General features: G+C 34.9%; 2 protein-coding genes and 3 long non-coding RNA genes across 5 annotated transcripts; 3 read left to right on the forward strand and 2 right to left on the reverse strand.

Moving 5' to 3' along the window:
• Positions 1 to 137: 137 nt before the first annotated feature.
• On the reverse strand, positions 138 to 1255 carry LOC124439274. The gene is made up of 2 exons (XR_006946335.1): positions 1112 to 1255; positions 138 to 1035 (listed from the first exon to the last, which is right to left on the reverse strand). It is a non-coding gene; the product is annotated as an uncharacterized LOC124439274 (long non-coding RNA).
• Positions 1256 to 2527: 1272 nt separating this feature from the next.
• Positions 2528 to 4154, forward strand: LOC124442884. The gene is made up of 4 exons (XM_046993409.1): positions 2528 to 2624; positions 2767 to 2831; positions 3296 to 3700; positions 4002 to 4154. Exons 2-4 carry the CDS (start codon positions 2768 to 2770, stop codon positions 4082 to 4084), a joined length of 552 nt encoding a protein of 183 aa, XP_046849365.1. The 5' UTR covers positions 2528 to 2624; position 2767; the 3' UTR covers positions 4085 to 4154.
• Positions 4155 to 9130: 4976 nt separating this feature from the next.
• LOC124442020 lies at positions 9131 to 9587 on the reverse strand. The gene is made up of 2 exons (XR_006947066.1): positions 9493 to 9587; positions 9131 to 9416 (listed from the first exon to the last, which is right to left on the reverse strand). It is a non-coding gene; the product is annotated as an uncharacterized LOC124442020 (long non-coding RNA).
• A 403-nt stretch (positions 9588 to 9990) lies between these two features.
• On the forward strand, positions 9991 to 11000 carry LOC124439079. Its single transcript, XR_006946262.1, has 2 exons — positions 9991 to 10264; positions 10680 to 11000. It is a non-coding gene; the product is annotated as an uncharacterized LOC124439079 (long non-coding RNA).
• A 296-nt stretch (positions 11001 to 11296) lies between these two features.
• LOC124435802 lies at positions 11297 to 12740 on the forward strand. Its single transcript, XM_046985764.1, has 3 exons — positions 11297 to 11331; positions 11796 to 12200; positions 12502 to 12740. Exons 2-3 carry the CDS (start codon positions 11933 to 11935, stop codon positions 12582 to 12584), a joined length of 351 nt encoding a protein of 116 aa, XP_046841720.1. The 5' UTR covers positions 11297 to 11331; positions 11796 to 11932; the 3' UTR covers positions 12585 to 12740.
• The last annotated feature ends 4276 nt before the right edge of the window (positions 12741 to 17016 follow it).

A 17016-nucleotide genomic window follows, 5' to 3' on the forward strand; every position in this document is an offset into this window, starting at 1 on the left:
TTTCTCGTATTTTGATATTCGCTATACTGTTATAAACTGTATGTGTTTGCGCAACAAATATTTATAATAGAGCTGTGCAATAGATGCAGAATATTTTAAAAGAAATTTTTAACGTGCGCACATTCATGAAAGCATGGTTGATAAGAAATATACTTTATTAATGAAATGGTTATATTTACTGTTATATAATCATTATATTACGAGTATTTATTTTTAACTTTTCGTGTTAATAAATCGGAAGAAGAGACCAACGTGAAACTTCCTGAATCCTCTTTGATGTATTCTTTCTGAAAATAACATCTTGCAGAACACATTTGACATCTTTATCATTCTTTTAAAACTAAATGTTCCTTCATATAAGACAAATTTTCGTCTTGGATCGTACGGTTGTCTGCTGTATTGGCTCACTGAGCCTCAAAGCAAGTGTGAAGGAAAATATATTATTATTGTTCTCATTCTTTTATTACTATTTCACGTAACATGAGCTTTTTACCGTGATACATTAACAGCCAATAGATGCTCGAGCTCGTAGGCGTTTGCTTTTCATTTAACACAATTTTGCTTTTAAATTATCCATTGCTACACCATCTTTGGAGAGATTGACTTGATTTTTGGTAAGATGGATATTTGCCCAACTCGTGGGTAAAAATTCTCAGGCTGAAGTTTTTTCTCAAACCTCAGACTAACGCACACAATCCCCTGTCCCTACCTAAATTTTGCATTAATTTTAGTATTTTAACTTTTAAGCCTCGTTTTATGGAAGTGAGGAGATAGAGAATTCATCATTCATCGAGTTACTTCGCCTTCATTTCTGTGCCTGCTATGCTTTTGGCCCCAGTGAGCAGTTTCCTAACACAAGTTAATGGATCGTTTAAACACAACCGTCCAACATTATCCAATGTGCATCCAACAATGTTGTACGATGTTGGTCCAACATTGTTGGATCGTTTAAACGGGCCTTTAGATTGTGCTATTTATTAAATCGGAAGAAAAGACCAACGTGAAACTTCCTGAATCCTCTTTGATGTATTCTTTCTGAAAATAACATTTACAGTCTCTTAGCCAATCACAATCGAGATAGCGCGATCATTGTATAATAAATAATACTCACATGACAAAATCAATGTAGGATGTTACCCTTTTGCAAAATATCCGATTGACATATTTTAAAATATAAAGATGCAACATTCGCGATAAATCTTAACTCCTGACGACAACGATGATGTGATGAAAAGTGAAAATATTTTCTTTTAATAAAGATAAACACTCACTGTGACACTGTCTGTTTCATATAACATTACATTGATCTTCATCGAATTAATGTTTTTTCGGATATGACCATTATTCTTTTTACAATTATTTATACATATTTGCTTTGTGATCTAAACCATGCAACCTTAGTCCTAAACACGGATCAAAGCAACGTGACCTACACGCATGACCCGTACTCTAAAATGATTAATTAAAGGATCGTATTTGCAAATTGTTTTTATCAATAACATTGATCATATTTCTATATAAATATATGGTGAAATTCACACCAGGCTCCACTCTCTGGGATCAACAAAAATGGCAAGATTCATATCAATACATTCTAATGTGACAAAAGACACAATCATAGTCCACAAATTCATTTTTATCATAAAATACCGACATTGTTTTATCAACTCTTAAGTTTTAGGCACCGGTAGTATTCATAACTGTAACTAACACTTCAAGGAGTATTGTTCTTCTTTGCCTCAAATCAAGAACGGCAGAAGATTGATCACATCTTTTATTTCTTAATTGAAATCTATTGTAATTATATATTATGCATTATAAATGTATGATTTTGGCCCCCCAAATGATTCCTCTTCTCGCGCCTTTACCTAAAATGGAGCAAAGGTATATTCAAGTATCATTATAGCAAGTCAGTGATGTCACCGATGATTATTAAAAAGAGTTAGCGAGTCATTGGACGATGGTAAAATATCTTGACTCGATGATAAATCAATGTCCCTCAAGACGGTTTTCATTTTGTTTCTTCCCTGCGCAGACTATTTTTGGATGTTTGTACATTCCTGTCACACAATCGAAATATAAACATGTTTATTACTTTTGTTGCTCATAACAAATATGCCTAGTGTACGCTGACAATTTATATCATTGTAACTCTTGTCCGCCTTCAGTTCAAAAAAGTACCATACACATCATGTGCTAATCACACTACTGTTAAGTTTTCAGATCACTTTATCAAATATTTTGTTTTGTAAATACTTATTAGTTTTGTATAACGATAATACGCATCTTTCAATTATAGTATACTGATACCCTTTCATGCATGATTTCGTATTACTTGGAATTCTCGGAAAACCAGTTACTTGTAGCTGAGAATCTTGCTTTGAAAATTATTTTGTCATTTTTTCATGGAAAAAATTCTTTGAAACAAACTTCCTGCGTTGCATATTACATAGAATCACTATTCAAGGAAAAGGTTGGTGACCTTCATATCCGGAAAAAGTTAGTATGATATGACCAAACTGATGGTATAAAATAAACACCATACCCTTTTTATTTTCATTTGTTTTTTCTCTCGCTTGAGATAATATCAACGAAGCAGAAGTGGAGATTGTGCGATAAACAAAGTAAGCGTTTTTCAATAACGTATTTTGGCATATCAATATAATTTCTGTCTTCAATCTCAGGAGTGTGTGTATATTTATAACATGTAACATGGTAACAGAATCTGTTTAATTGATTGCTTCTTGTTTGTCAAATTATATTTAGAATGGTATTGAAAAGTCTTCTTCTCCTAGTTTTGGCAGCGTATTGTCAGGCTGCAAGTTCACGAGGTATATCACTTTGTTCTTAAGAAATTGATCTGCAATGTTTAACTATTCGATATACTCAATGCAATGTAATACCTGTTTTAAGCAAATATTTTTTGCTGCTTTCCTTACAGCAAATTGAATGATACCATATCCCCAAAATGCAATTTGACATTATCCATGTTAACTTACGCAAAAGAGTTTAAATGGATAAAATTATTGTTAAACTTATTACTAATCTAGTTTATGGACAGCTACAGGTTTTTCCACATCCTTTCTTTCTATTTCGTATGTACAGTTGAAAATAGTCTTTGTCTCAAGCAAATATTTGGGCGGCCTTCTTTGCAACAAATTGAGTAATAAAATATTTCAATAATGCGATTTGACACGATCCAATTAAATACACTTATAAAAAATAGATCTTTGCCAATCAAGTTCACGGTCAACAGCAGGGTTTTGCTGACATCCTTTCTTTCCATTTCGTATAGTTGAAAAAAACGTTTGTTTCAAGATTTATTCTGCTCGATATGGCTACGTAGCGCATTATGGTATTTATGCTGATCTTGATTTGCTGGAGTTTTCCTTTTACAAACCCGCTGTTGTATTCAAATTTCTTCCAAATGGTATGCTTCAAGAGATGTCGACCAAGAAATGTGTACATAGGTTAAGCAACGGAAATAGGCAGTTGGTACTTACATATGATTGTTCTAAGGCGAGCATGTTTCCAGTTGATATCTGGAAATACAATTCTGTCAAGAAGTGGCTAATAGATGTCACATGCCCTGGTTTGGTATGCTGGAGCCCATGGGCTAATCATATACCACCTTATGACATCAAGATATTGGCAGGTCTTTCTCCATGCGATGTATGGAATCAAGTGAATTTGGTCTTAGGTATGGAAAGTCTAACAAACTTTTCGTATGAAATGCATAAAAACCATCAATTGACATTTGCATTTGTATCTATTTTGGAAAATTATATTATGCGATGCATTTTGAAATGCATAACTTAAAACTCTTTACTTTAGAAAATTCAAAGTTGAAAATAATATATGCAATTATTGGTTGTTTTCATAATATTTTGAACATTTTTAATATTCAAAAGACGCCATATATCATAGGTTGAAAGTAATTATGTAATGATTCTATGTAATCATTGTGTTTCTCATTATTTAATTCTTATCTATAATTTCAGTTTCCTGCACTGCCGGCTCGCCAGACGAACTCAAAAACCAGAAGTATTACATGAAGAAATATAAAAGCATGAACGCTAAATGAAATAGTAAGCAGACAAGATATATGTAAAACAATTCTAGGATTTTAATAAAAAGTGGATTTTTCTATCTAATTCAATGTATTAAATTACAAGTATGAAGGGATCTATATATAAAAGCTTTTTACATAATATTAAATTGCATGGTGGGATGAAAACGTGATACCTTACTTGTATTGAAATTCGAGTAGTACTCATTTTCGCTCAGCTTTAAATTCGCGCGATTTAATTTCGCGCACTTTGTTGACAATTATTCGCGCAGCTTTAAATTCGCGCAAGTAGTTTTATATGCTCGTTCTTTTTGGTTTGTTCAAAAGAACTATTATTAATTAACGCATTTATATTGAGCTTTCTTTATTAAGAAATACCTCAATATTCATCAAAAAAGCGATTGGGTGGCCTCAAAAATGGCTTCAAAATAAAGCGTGAGTTCACTATCCCAACAAGAACTAAAAAATGTAATAAATGATATTGCCTAACAATATACTTTATAAGCCAAACAAAAGTTTAGCTACAGTTCAAATGGATCCTCTTTTCGTTGTGGTTCCTCCAATGCGGCGCTCACACCTGATCGTTGCCAACCTTTGACGACAATATCCTTGTTCGATTGCATGTAATCATAGAACTGCACTATCCATTTTGCGTGAAGTGGTTTGAGCACGCTAATTCTCAAATCAACAGAAACTTTATCAGGTTGAATACCTTTCTCTATTTGGGCTTGGACTTGCTCTGAGTACAATGTTTGCGCCTGGTTTCGAAGGAAAGCTTTGCAAGAGCGATTGACCGTTAAATCTAAGGGCTGCAGGTATGATGTCATATTATTGGGAACAGGTATCATCTTCCCATTATTGTCGGAAATGATCTTCTTTACGGCATCCGTCCAATGTGCTTTAAAAACATCGGCGATCAAAACCCATTGTTTTGTTGCGCGAAAACCAAGCTCTTCTCTAATTTGCTTAACATAGGGGATAAGAATGCAATTGACTAATTCAATTGCTTTCGTTTCATTTCACCAATGATTTTCCGTGTGGGTAACGTTGAATTCTTTTGGAAATCTGAATTTAGGGTGACACCGGTCTGTTTTCCCCTGGTAGATTAGTTGAATTGGCAGAAACTTTCCCGACGCGGTGACTGAGAATGTTCCAGTAATTTGGCGATAATCGGCGCTATCACTGATCGGCACAAACTTCTCGTTAGTTTTGTCCATTGTATACTTGCTGATGAGGACAAACGGGAGAGGGGTCTGGTCAATGTTTATAATGAGATCGTCGGGAACGTCATAAGCGGTAACCACTTCATTAATAGAACGATGAAACGTGAAGTGAATTTCTTTTAAGAAGCCAGGTGATACGGGTTGTTTTGCAGTTGTTGCTCTACGTTTACTGAAACCCAATCTTCTGAAAATTGACTGGCACCATGTATAGTGGAATTCTAGGATTCCTCCGTTTTCTTTCAACAAAGACCGATCATTAGCCAGTACTATCCCCTTCGCTATGGAAATAGCAATGTTGTAATTGACAACACAACCGGCCGTTCTCATGCTCTTGATCATGGCGATAACTTTCTCATCGATGTTCTCGGGTAACAAAATTTTTGCTCCACGATGTTTTCTTGGCAATTGTTCGAGTTCAGTGCGCTCTTTTCGTTCCTTATTGTACGATTTGACAAGTCCACGAACAGTTGACTCTGGTACGGAATACTTTCTTGCCGCCGGTCTTATTCCATGCACAATTTCCCATTTTGCAATTTCTGCTCGTTGAAAAGCATCATATGCTCCATATTTGCCCCTCCTTTTCTTTGGTTCTGGAGCGTCAAGAAATAATTGCTGTTTTACTGCATTTTCTTCGGCAGCATTTAATTTGCTGTCAGACGACGCGACCGAAATATCGTCTTGGGAAACCTTTTTGAAATATTTTAACAGAGCCATGTGCGTTGATTTCCCGCACAATGTTTTCTGTTGGCAATACTTGAATATGTGTTGCGGAAACGTTTGACGTATTCGGCAATTAGTTAATAAGGAAGTAAAATCAGTCAGTAAAATAATAATAGAACATCATATCTAACACCTAAAGAAACGTGACTCATCATTGACTATTGTGTTGGAGAAATGGAAAGCATTTGCATCGTGTGCAATGATTTGACAAAATACACTTGTCTAAAATGCAAATCATTTGTTTGTAACCGAGGAATCAAGTGTTCAATCCCTTCATCTGAAAACTATCCTGGATGGAAAAGTGGTTCGAGTGTTGCTTTATGTGAAGCGTGCGACGAGAAAGAAAATTACGCATCTGATTGCTTGCTTCAGGAAACCCACGATTCAGGAACGGATGATTCTAATTCAGTGAAACTGAGCCCCAAGGGACATCGTTTTCTCTGGCTTGCGCATCACGAGGTTTTCATGAATACAGAAAAATCTGGGCTCCAAGAATCAACCAGCAGTTAATAATAAAACCAGAATCAGGAAACCTATTCGACCCATATGCTATTTGTCTGTTTACCAAAATCAGAGGCAAGATTGAACCATTGTCACTGGTCGGACATTTGCCTCGAGAGATTTCCCGATTTTGCAAGTTCTTTTGAATATGGGGCAATATAGAAGCATGTTTGTGTGACATCAAATTTCGTTGATCCCCATTACCACAAGGAGGCTTGGAGATTCCTATTACCCTAACAGTCATGCAGAACAATGCAAGTTTTAGGATATACAGCAAAATGCAGGTATTCGTGACGGAATACTACGTAGAACCTGAGAATATCCCGACTGAAATTGTACAGGATGAAAATGAAGACATTTTTGATTTTTAATGTTACCAGGACAACTAAAAACATATGTCAATATGTATATGCGTTAATAAAACAGCTGATTTGCATAACCAACAATGAATGTCTCATATTACACTACAAAGCTTTTCGCGCGGATTATATTTCGCGCAATACTAAAATTCGCGCACTCAGCGCTGCGCGAATTCTAGTACTGCGCGAATTTTAATACAAGTAAGGTATAAACATTGTAAAACGAGATTTTTGGAGCAAGTGAAAAGTGAGTGATGCATTTTATGATATCTTAGTTAGCCTAACTTGGTTGCAACATTATCTGATGAGATAGAAGACAACCCGCTTCTATTTTTGAAAATGGCAATGATGATTTACTTTATTAATTTACCAATTGTTAGATTGTCATTGTTAGATGTTATGTTTACAGCTAAGATGCATGTATAAAACGTTATCAGTATATATAAAGTATAAGTTGGCACTACCCCTCTTCTTAATGAGAAGATCATAGACCAGCTCCTTTTCCTCATGCAAGCTTCCCACACTCATATGCGCGAATAATTTTAGTATGCATAAATAATTAGTTGGGTTCTACCTGGACTAGTTAACACAGCATTTTATTGACTAAGAGACTGTTTGCATGATCCCGGCTAGCCAGGATTCCGTGTGGCGTGAAATGATTTCAAAGCATTGAAAGGAAGCAAAACTTCAAGCGTAAAAATTCAGTACAATTGTTTGTTAAGGGCCACAAGTCATTCCTGTTTTAATTCTCAAATTAGGCCAAATGGGTTGTTTTAATTTTAAATGTTTTGTGTAGTTATTAAATCAGAACATTGTGAAATTTTTCGAGAAGATTTATCTGATGATGAGTATTGAATTGTTTCCATTTGCCAAAATCATTTATCGCTTAGCCATGGGCCCCGGCTACCCGGGCTCATGTAATAGAAGTATGGAAAAAGAGCACTGACTTGCTTTTTATTAAATTTTCTGAAATTTTCATTCAAAGCCCTTGTATAGTTGAACCGCAAATGATCTAATGTAAACTCTCATTAAACGTTTAACTAATTCTAGAGGCTTTCGAGGTGGAAAAGACTGTAAATTATACCATAAGTTTAAAAGCGAAAAGTAATTATATTATTTCTATCAACTTATAGTGTGAACAAATGAAAAATAAACTAAAACTAAATAGTTGAACTCAATCAGTAACTATTATTATAATATATCGATGTTGGTATTGTAGGGGTAGGCGTCGTATTAGAGAGAGAGAGGGGCGTTTATTAGAGATAGATGTATAAGAAGGTCCAGCAGATGAGGTCATTATTAGAGAAAAATGTCTCATGCTCTAAGGGGTGAGGTTCTCATTATTTTGGACTTCGGCCAGGAAGGGCGAATTTTAATGTTTGGCATGATAAATCCCAAAAGATTGGTTTTAGTTAACATTTTGCTTTTAAAGTTTAACTGTACACCATTTACGTAAGTAGATTGTAGTCAGCTTTAGACATGTAGCGGAGAGAGACAGACGTTTCCAGTATTTCTCGTATTTTGATATTCGCTATACTGTTATAAACTGTATGTGTTTGCGCAACAAATATTTATAATAGAGCTGTGCAATAGATGCAGAATATTTTAAAAGAAATTTTTAACGTGCGCACATTCATGAAAGCATGGTTGATAAGAAATATACTTTATTAATGAAATGGTTATATTTACTGTTATATAATCATTATATTACGAGTATTTATTTTTAACTTTTCGTGTTAATAAATCGGAAGAAGAGACCAACGTGAAACTTCCTGAATCCTCTTTGATGTATTCTTTCTGAAAATAACATCTTGCAGAACACATTTGACATCTTTATCATTCTTTTAAAACTAAATGTTCCTTCATATAAGACAAATTTTCGTCTTGGATCGTACGGTTGTCTGCTGTATTGGCTCACTGAGCCTCAAAGCAAGTGTGAAGGAAAATATATTATTATTGTTCTCATTCTTTTATTACTATTTCACGTAACATGAGCTTTTACCGTGATACATTAACAGCCAATAGATGCTCGAGCTCGTAGGCGTTTGCTTTTCATTTAACACAATTTTGCTTTTAAATTATCCATTGCTACACCATCTTTGGAGAGATTGACTTGATTTTTGGTAAGATGGATATTTGCCCAACTCGTGGGTAAAAATTCTCAGGCTGAAGTTTTTTCTCAAACCTCAGACTAACGCACACAATCCCCTGTCCCTACCTAAATTTTGCATTAATTTTAGTATTTTAACTTTTAAGCCTCGTTTTATGGAAGTGAGGAGATAGAGAATTCATCATTCATCGAGTTACTTCGCCTTCATTTCTGTGCCTGCTATGCTTTTGGCCCCAGTGAGCAGTTTCCTAACACAAGTTAATGGATCGTTTAAACACAACCGTCCAACATTATCCAATGTGCATCCAATAATGTTATACGATGTTGGTCCAACATTGTTGGATCGTTTAAACGGGCCTTTAGATTGTGCTATTTATTAAATCGGAAGAAAAGACCAACGTGAAACTTCCTGAATCCTCTTTGATGTATTCTTTCTGAAAATAACATTTACAGTCTCTTAGCCAATCACAATCGAGATAGCGCGATCATTGTATAATAAATAATACTCACATGACAAAATCAATGTAGGATGTTACCCTTTTGCAAAATATCCGATTGACATATTTTAAAATATAAAGATGCAACATTCGCGATAAATCTTAACTCCTGACGACAACGATGATGTGATGAAAAGTGAAAATATTTTCTTTTAATGAAGATAAACACTCACTGTGACACTGTCTGTTTCATATAACATTACATTGATCTTCATCGAATTAATGTTTTTCGGATATGACCATTATTCTTTTTACAATTATTTATACATATTTGCTTTGTGATCTAAACCATGCAACCTTAGTCCTAAACACGGATCAAAGCAACGTGACCTACACGCATGACCCGTACTCTAAAATGATTAATTAAAGGATCGTATTTGCAAATTGTTTTTATCAATAACATTGATCATATTTCTATATAAATATATGGTGAAATTCACACCAGGCTCCACTCTCTGGGATCAACAAAAATGGCAAGATTCATATTACTACATTCTAATGTGACAAAAGACACAATCATTGTCTACAAATTCATTTTTATCATAAAATACCGACATTGTTTCATCAACTCTTAAGTTTTAGGTACCAGTAGTATTCATAACTGTAACTAACACTTCAAGGAGTATTGTTCTTCTTTGCCTCAAATCAAGAACGGCAGAAGATTGATCACATCTTTTATTTCTTAATTGAAATCTATTGTAATTATATATTATGCATTATAAATGTATGATTTTGGCCCCCCAAATGATTCCTCTTCTCGCGCCTTTACCTAAAATGGAGCAAAGGTATGTTCAAGTATCATTATAGCAAGTCAGTGATGTCACCGATGATTATTAAAAAGAGTTAGCGAGTCATTGGACGATGGTAAAATATCTTGACTCGATGATAAATCAATGTCCCTCAAGACGGTTTTCATTTTGTTTCTTTCCTACGCAGACTATTTTTGGATGTTTGTACATTCCTGTCACACAATCGAAATATAAACATGTTTATTACTTTTGTTGCTCATAACAAATATGCCTAACGTACGCTGACAATTTATATCATTGTAACTCTTGTCCGCCTTCAGTTCAAAAAAGTACCATACACATCATGTGCTAATCACACTACTGTTAATTTTTCAGATCACTTTATCAAATATTTTGTTTTGTAAATACTTATTAGTTTTGTATAACGATAATACGCATCTTTCATTTATAGTATACTGATACCCTTTCATGCATGATTTCGTATTACTTGGAATACTCGGAAAACCAGTTACTTGTAGCTGAGAATCTTGCTTTGAAAATTATTTTGTCATTTTTTCATGGAAAAAATTCTTTGAAACAAATTTCCTGCGTTGCATATTACATAGAATCACTATTCAAGGAAAAGGTTGGTGACCTTCATGTCCGGAAAAAGTTAGTATGATATGACCAAAATGATGGTATAAAATAAACACCATACCCTTTTTATTTTCATTTGTTTTTTCTCTCGCTTGAGATAATATCAACGAAGCAGAAGTGGAGATTGTGCGATAAACAAAGTAAGCGTTTTTCAATAACGTATTTTGGCATATCAATATAATTTCTGTCTTCAATCTCAGGAGTGTGTGTATATTGTATAATACGTAACATGGTAACAGAATCTGTTTAATTGATTGCTTCTTGTCAAATTGAATCAGAATCTGTTTGGAGATTGTGCGATAAAGTCGTTCAATAACGTATTTTGGCATCAATATAATTTCTGTCTTCAATCTCATGTGTATATTGTATAAGTAACATGGTAACAGAATCTGTTTAATTGATTGCTTCTTGTTTGTCAAATTCTTCTCTAGTTTTGGCAGCGTATTGTCAGGCTGCAAGTTTACGAGGTATATCACTTTGTTCTTAAGAAATTGATCTGCAATGTTTAACTATTCGATATACTCAATGCAATGTAATACCTGTTTTAAGCAAATATTTTTTGCTGCTTTCCTTACAGCAAATTGAATGATACCATATCCCCAAAATGCAATTTGACATTATCCATGTTAACTTACGCAAAAGAGTTTAAATGGATAAAATTATTGTTAAACTTATTACTAATCTAGTTTATGGACAGCTACAGGTTTTTCCACATCCTTTCTTTCTATTTCGTATGTACAGTTGAAAATAGTCTTTGTCTCAAGCTAATATTTGGGCGGCCTTCTTTGCAACAAATTGAGTAATAAAATATTTCAATAATGCGATTTGACATGATCCAATTAAATACACTTATAAAAAATAGATCTTTGCCAATCAAGTTCACGGTCAACAACAGGGTTTTGCTGACATCCTTTCTTTCCATTTCTTATAGTTGAAAAAAACGTTTGTTTCAAGATTTATTCTGCTCGATATGGCTACGTAGCGCATTATGGTATTTATGACGATCTTGATTTGCTGGAGTTTTCCTTTTACAAACCCGCTGTTGTATTCAAATTTCTTCCAAATGGTATGCTTCAAGAGATGTCGACCAAGAAATGTGTACATAGGTTAAGCAACGGAAATAGGCAGTTGGTACTTACATATGATTGTTCTAAGGCGAGCATGTTTCCAGTTGATATCTGGAAATACAATTCTGTCAAGAAGTGGCTAATAGATGTCACATGCCCTGGTTTGGTATGCTGGAGCCCATGGGCTAATCATATACCACCTTATGACATCAAGATATTGGCAGGTCTTTCTCCATGCGATGTATGGAATCAAGTGAATTTGGTCTTAGGTATGGAAAGTCTAACAAACTTTTCGTATGAAATGCATAAAAACCATCAATTGACATTTGCATTTGTATCTATTTTGGAAAATTATATTATGCGATGCATTTTGAAATGCATAACTTAAAACTCTTTACTTTAGAAAATTCAAAGTTGAAAATAATATATGCAATTATTGGTTGTTTTCATAATATTTTGAACATTTTTAATATTCAAAAGACGCCATATATCATAGGTTGAAAGTAATTATGTAATGATTCTATGTAATCATTGTGTTTCTCATTATTTAATTCTTATCTATAATTTCAGTTTCCTGCACTGCCGGCTCGCCAGACGAACTCAAAAACCAGAAGTATTACATGAAGAAATATAAAAGCATGAACGCTAAATGAAATAGTAAGCAGACAAGATATATGTAAAACAATTCTAGGATTTTAATAAAAGTGGATTTTCTATCTAATTCAATGTATTAAATTACAAGTATGAAGGGATCTATATATAAAAGCTTTTTACATAATATTAAATTGCATGGTGGGATGAAAACGTGATACCTTACTTGTATTGAAATTCGAGTAGTACTCATTTTCGCTCAGCTTTAAATTCGCGCGATTTAATTTCGCGCACTTTGTTGACAATTATTCGCGCAGCTTTAAATTCGCGCAAGTAGTTTTATGTGCTCGTTCTTTTTGGTTTGTTCAAAAGAACTATTATTAATTGACGCATTTATATTGAGCTTTCTTTATTAAGAAATACCTCAATATTCATCAAAAAAGCGATTGGGTGGCCTCAAAAATGGCTTCAAAATAAAGCGTGAGTTCACTATCCCAACAAGAACTAAAAAATGTAATAAATGATATTGCCTAACAATATACTTTATAAGCCAAACAAAAGTTTAGCTGCAGTTCAAATGGATCCTCTTTTCGTTGTGGTTCCTCCAATGCGGCGCTCACACCTGATCGTTGCCAACCTTTGACGACAATGTCCTTTTTCGATTGCATGTAATCATAGAACTGCACTATCCATTTTGCGTGAAGTGGTTTGAGCACGCTAATTCTCAAATCAACAGAAACTTTATCAGGTTGAATACCTTTCTCTATTTGGGCTTGGACTTGCTCTGAGTACAATGTTTGCGCCTGGTTTCGAAGGAAAGCTTTGCAAGAGCGATTGACCGTTAAATCTAAGGGCTGCAGGTATGATGTCATATTATTGGGAACAGGTATCATCTTCCCATTATTGTCGGAAATGATCTTCTTTACGGCATCCGTCCAATGTGCTTTAAAAACATTGGCGATCAAAACCCATTGTTTTGTTGCGCGAAAACCAAGCTCTTCTCTAATTTGCTTAACATAGGGGATAAGAATACAATTGACTAATTCAATTGCTTTCGTTTCATTTTACCAATGATTTTCCGTGTGGGTAACGTTGAATTCTTTTGGAAATCTGAATTTAGGGTGACACCGGTCTGTTTTCCTCTGGTAGATTAGTTGAATTGGCAGAAACTTTCCCGACGCGGTGACTGAGAATGTTCCAGTAATTTGGTGATAATCGGCGCTATCACTGATCGGCACAAACTTCTCGTTAGTTTTGTCCATTGTATACTTGCTGATGAGGACAAACGGGAGAGGGGTCTGGTCAATGTTTATAATGAGATCGTCGGGAACGTCATAAGCGGTAACCACTTCATTAATAGAACGATGAAACGTGAAGCGAATTTCTTTTAAGAAGCCAGGTGATACGGGTTGTTTTGCAGTTGTTGCTCTACGTTTACTGAAACCCAATCTTCTGAAAATTGACTGGCACCATGTATAGTGGAATTCTAGGATTCCTCCGTTTTCTTTCAACAAAGACCGATCATTAGCCAGTACTATCCCCTTCGCTATGGAAATAGCAATGTTGTAATTGACAACACAACCGGCCGTTCTCATGCTCTTGATCATGGCGATAACTTTCTCATCGATGTTCTCGGGTAACAAAATTTTTGCTCCACGATGTTTTCTTGGCAATTGTTCGAGTTCAGTGCGCTCTTTTCGTTCCTTATTGTACGATTTGACAAGTCCACGAACAGTTGACTCTGGTACGGAATACTTTCTTGCCGCCGGTCTTATTCCATGCACAATTTCCCATTTTGCAATTTCTGCTCGTTGAAAAGCATCATATGCTCCATATTTGCCCCCTCCTTTTTGGTTCTGGAGCGTCAAGAAATAATTGCTGTTTTACTGCATTTTCTTCGGCAGCATTTAATTTGCTGTCAGACGACGCGACCGAAATATCGTCTTGGGAAACCTTTTTGAAATATTTTAACAGAGCCATGTGCGTTGATTTCCCGCACAATGTTTTCTGTTGGCAATACTTGAATATGTGTTGCGGAAACGTTTGACGTATTCGGCAATTAGTTAATAAGGAAGTAAAATCAGTCAGTAAAATAATAATAGAACATCATATCTAACACCTAAAGAAACGTGACTCATCATTGACTATTGTGTTGGAGAAATGGAAAGCATTTGCATCGTGTGCAATGATTTGACAAAATACACTTGTCTAGAATGCAAATCATTTGTTTGTAACCGAGGAATCAAGTGTTCAATCCCTGCATCTGAAAACTATCCTGGATGGAAAAGTGGTTCGAGTGTTGCTTTATGTGAAGCGTGCGACGAGAAAGAAAATTACGCATCTGATTGCTTGCTTCAGGAAACCCACGATTCAGGAACGGATGATTCTAATTCAGTGAAACTGAGCCCCAAGGGGACATCGTTTTCTCTGGCTTGCGCATCACGAGGTTTTCATGAATACAGAAAAATCTGGGCTCCAAGAATCAACCAGCAGTTAATAATAAAACCAGAATCAGGAAACCTATTCGACCCATATGCTATTTGTCTGTTTACCAAAATCAGAGGCAAGATTGAACCATTGTCACTGGTCGGACATTTGCTTCGAGAGATTTCCCGATTTTGCAAGTTCTTTTTTGAATATGGGGGCAATATAGAAGCATGTTTGTGTGACATCAAATTTCGTTGATCCCCATTACCACAAGGAGGCTTGGAGATTCCTATTACCCTAACAGTCATGCAGAACAATGCAAGTTTTAGGATATACAGCAAAATGCCGGTATTCGTGACGGAATACTACGTAGAACCTGAGAATATCCCGACTGAAATTGTACAGGATGAAAATGAAGACATTTTTGATTTTTAATGTTACCAGGACAACTAAAAACATATGTCAATATGTATATGCGTTAATAAAACAGCTGATTTGCATAACCAACAATGAATGTCTCATATTACACTACAAAGCTTTTCGCGCGGATTATATTTCGCGCAATACTAAAATTCGCGCACTCAGCGCTGCGCGAATTCTAGTACTGCGCGAATTTTAATACAAGTAAGATATAAACATTGTAAAACGAGATTTTTGGAGCAAGTGAAAAGTGAGTGATGCATTTTATGATATCTTAGTTAGCCTAACTTGGTTGCAACATTATCTGATGAGATAGAAGACAACCCGCTTCTATTTTTGAAAATGGTAATGATGATTTACTTTATTAATTTACCAATTGTTAGATTGTCATTGTTAGATGTTATGTTTACAGCTAAGATGCATGTATAAAACGTTATCAGTATATATAAAGTATAAGTTGGCACTACCCCTCTTCTTAATGAGAAGATCATAGACCAGCTCCTTTTCCTCATGCAAGCTTCCCACACTCATATGCGCGAATAATTTTAGTATGCATAAATAATTAGTTGGGTTCTACCTGGACTAGTTAACACAGCATTTTATTGACTAAGAGACTGTTTGCATGATCCCGGCTAGCCAGGATTCCGTGTGGCGTGAAATGATTTCAAAGCATTGAAAGGAAGCAAAACTTCAAGCGTAAAAATTCAGTACAATTGTTTGTTAAGGGCCACAAGTCATTCCTGTTTTAATTCTCAAATTAGGCCAAATGGGTTGTTTTAATTTTAAATGTTTTGTGTAGTTATTAAATCAGAACATTGTGAAATTTTCGAGAAGATTTATCTGATGATGAGTATTGAATTGTTTCCATTTGCCAAAATCATTTATCGCTTAGCCATGGGCCCCGGCTACCCGGGCTCATGTAATAGAAGTATGGAAAAAGAGCACTGACTTGCTTTTTATTAAATTTTCTGAAATTTTCATTTAAAGCCCTTGTATAGTTGAACCGCAAATGATCTAATGTAAACTCTCATTAAACGTTTAACTAATTCTAGAGGCTTTCGAGGTGGAAAAGACTGTAAATTATACCATAAGTTTAAAAGCGAAAAGTAATTATATTATTTCTATCAACTTATAGTGTAAACAAATGAAAAATAAACTAAAACTAAATAGTTGAACTCAATCAGTAACTATTATTATAATATATCGATGTTGGTATTGTAGGGGTAGGCGTCGTATTAGAGAGAGAGAGGGGCGTTTATTAGAGATAGATGTATAAGAAGGTCCAGCAGATGAGGTCATTATTAGAGAAAAATGTCTCATGCTCCAAGGGTTGAGGTTCTCATTATTTTGGACTTCGGCCAGGAAGGGTGAATTTTAATATTTGGCATGATAAATCCCAAAAGATTGGTTTTAGTTAACAGTTTGCTTTTAAAGTTTAACTGTACACCATCTACGTAAGTAGATTGTAGTCAGCTTTAGACATGTAGCGAAGAGAGACAGACGTTTCCAGTATTTCTCGTATTTTGATATTCGCTATACTGTTATAAACTGTATGTGTTTGCGCAACAAATATTTGTAATAGAGCTGTGCAATAGATGCAGAATATTTTAAAAGAAATTTTTAACGTGCGCACATTCATGAAATCAT

This window comes from Xenia sp. Carnegie-2017, unplaced genomic scaffold (assembly GCF_021976095.1).
Source record: "Xenia sp. Carnegie-2017 unplaced genomic scaffold, XeniaSp_v1 HiC_scaffold_1, whole genome shotgun sequence".
Taxonomy (NCBI): Eukaryota; Metazoa; Cnidaria; class Anthozoa; order Malacalcyonacea; family Xeniidae; genus Xenia; species Xenia sp. Carnegie-2017.

Bases quoted from the DNA above. Each gene is read 5' to 3' on its own strand.
- LOC124442884 (XM_046993409.1), top strand. From the start codon at position 2,768: ATGGTATTGAAAAGTCTTCTTCTCCTAGTTTTGGCAGCGTATTGTCAG. The intron at 2,832-3,295 runs GTATATCACTTT...CATTTCGTATAG, and splicing joins TCAGGCTGCAAGTTCACGAG to TTGAAAAAAACGTTTGTTTC. The intron at 3,701-4,001 runs GTATGGAAAGTC...CTATAATTTCAG, and splicing joins TCAAGTGAATTTGGTCTTAG to TTTCCTGCACTGCCGGCTCG.
- LOC124435802 (XM_046985764.1), top strand. From the start codon at position 11,933: ATGCTTCAAGAGATGTCGACCAAGAAATGTGTACATAGGTTAAGCAAC. The intron at 12,201-12,501 runs GTATGGAAAGTC...CTATAATTTCAG, and splicing joins TCAAGTGAATTTGGTCTTAG to TTTCCTGCACTGCCGGCTCG.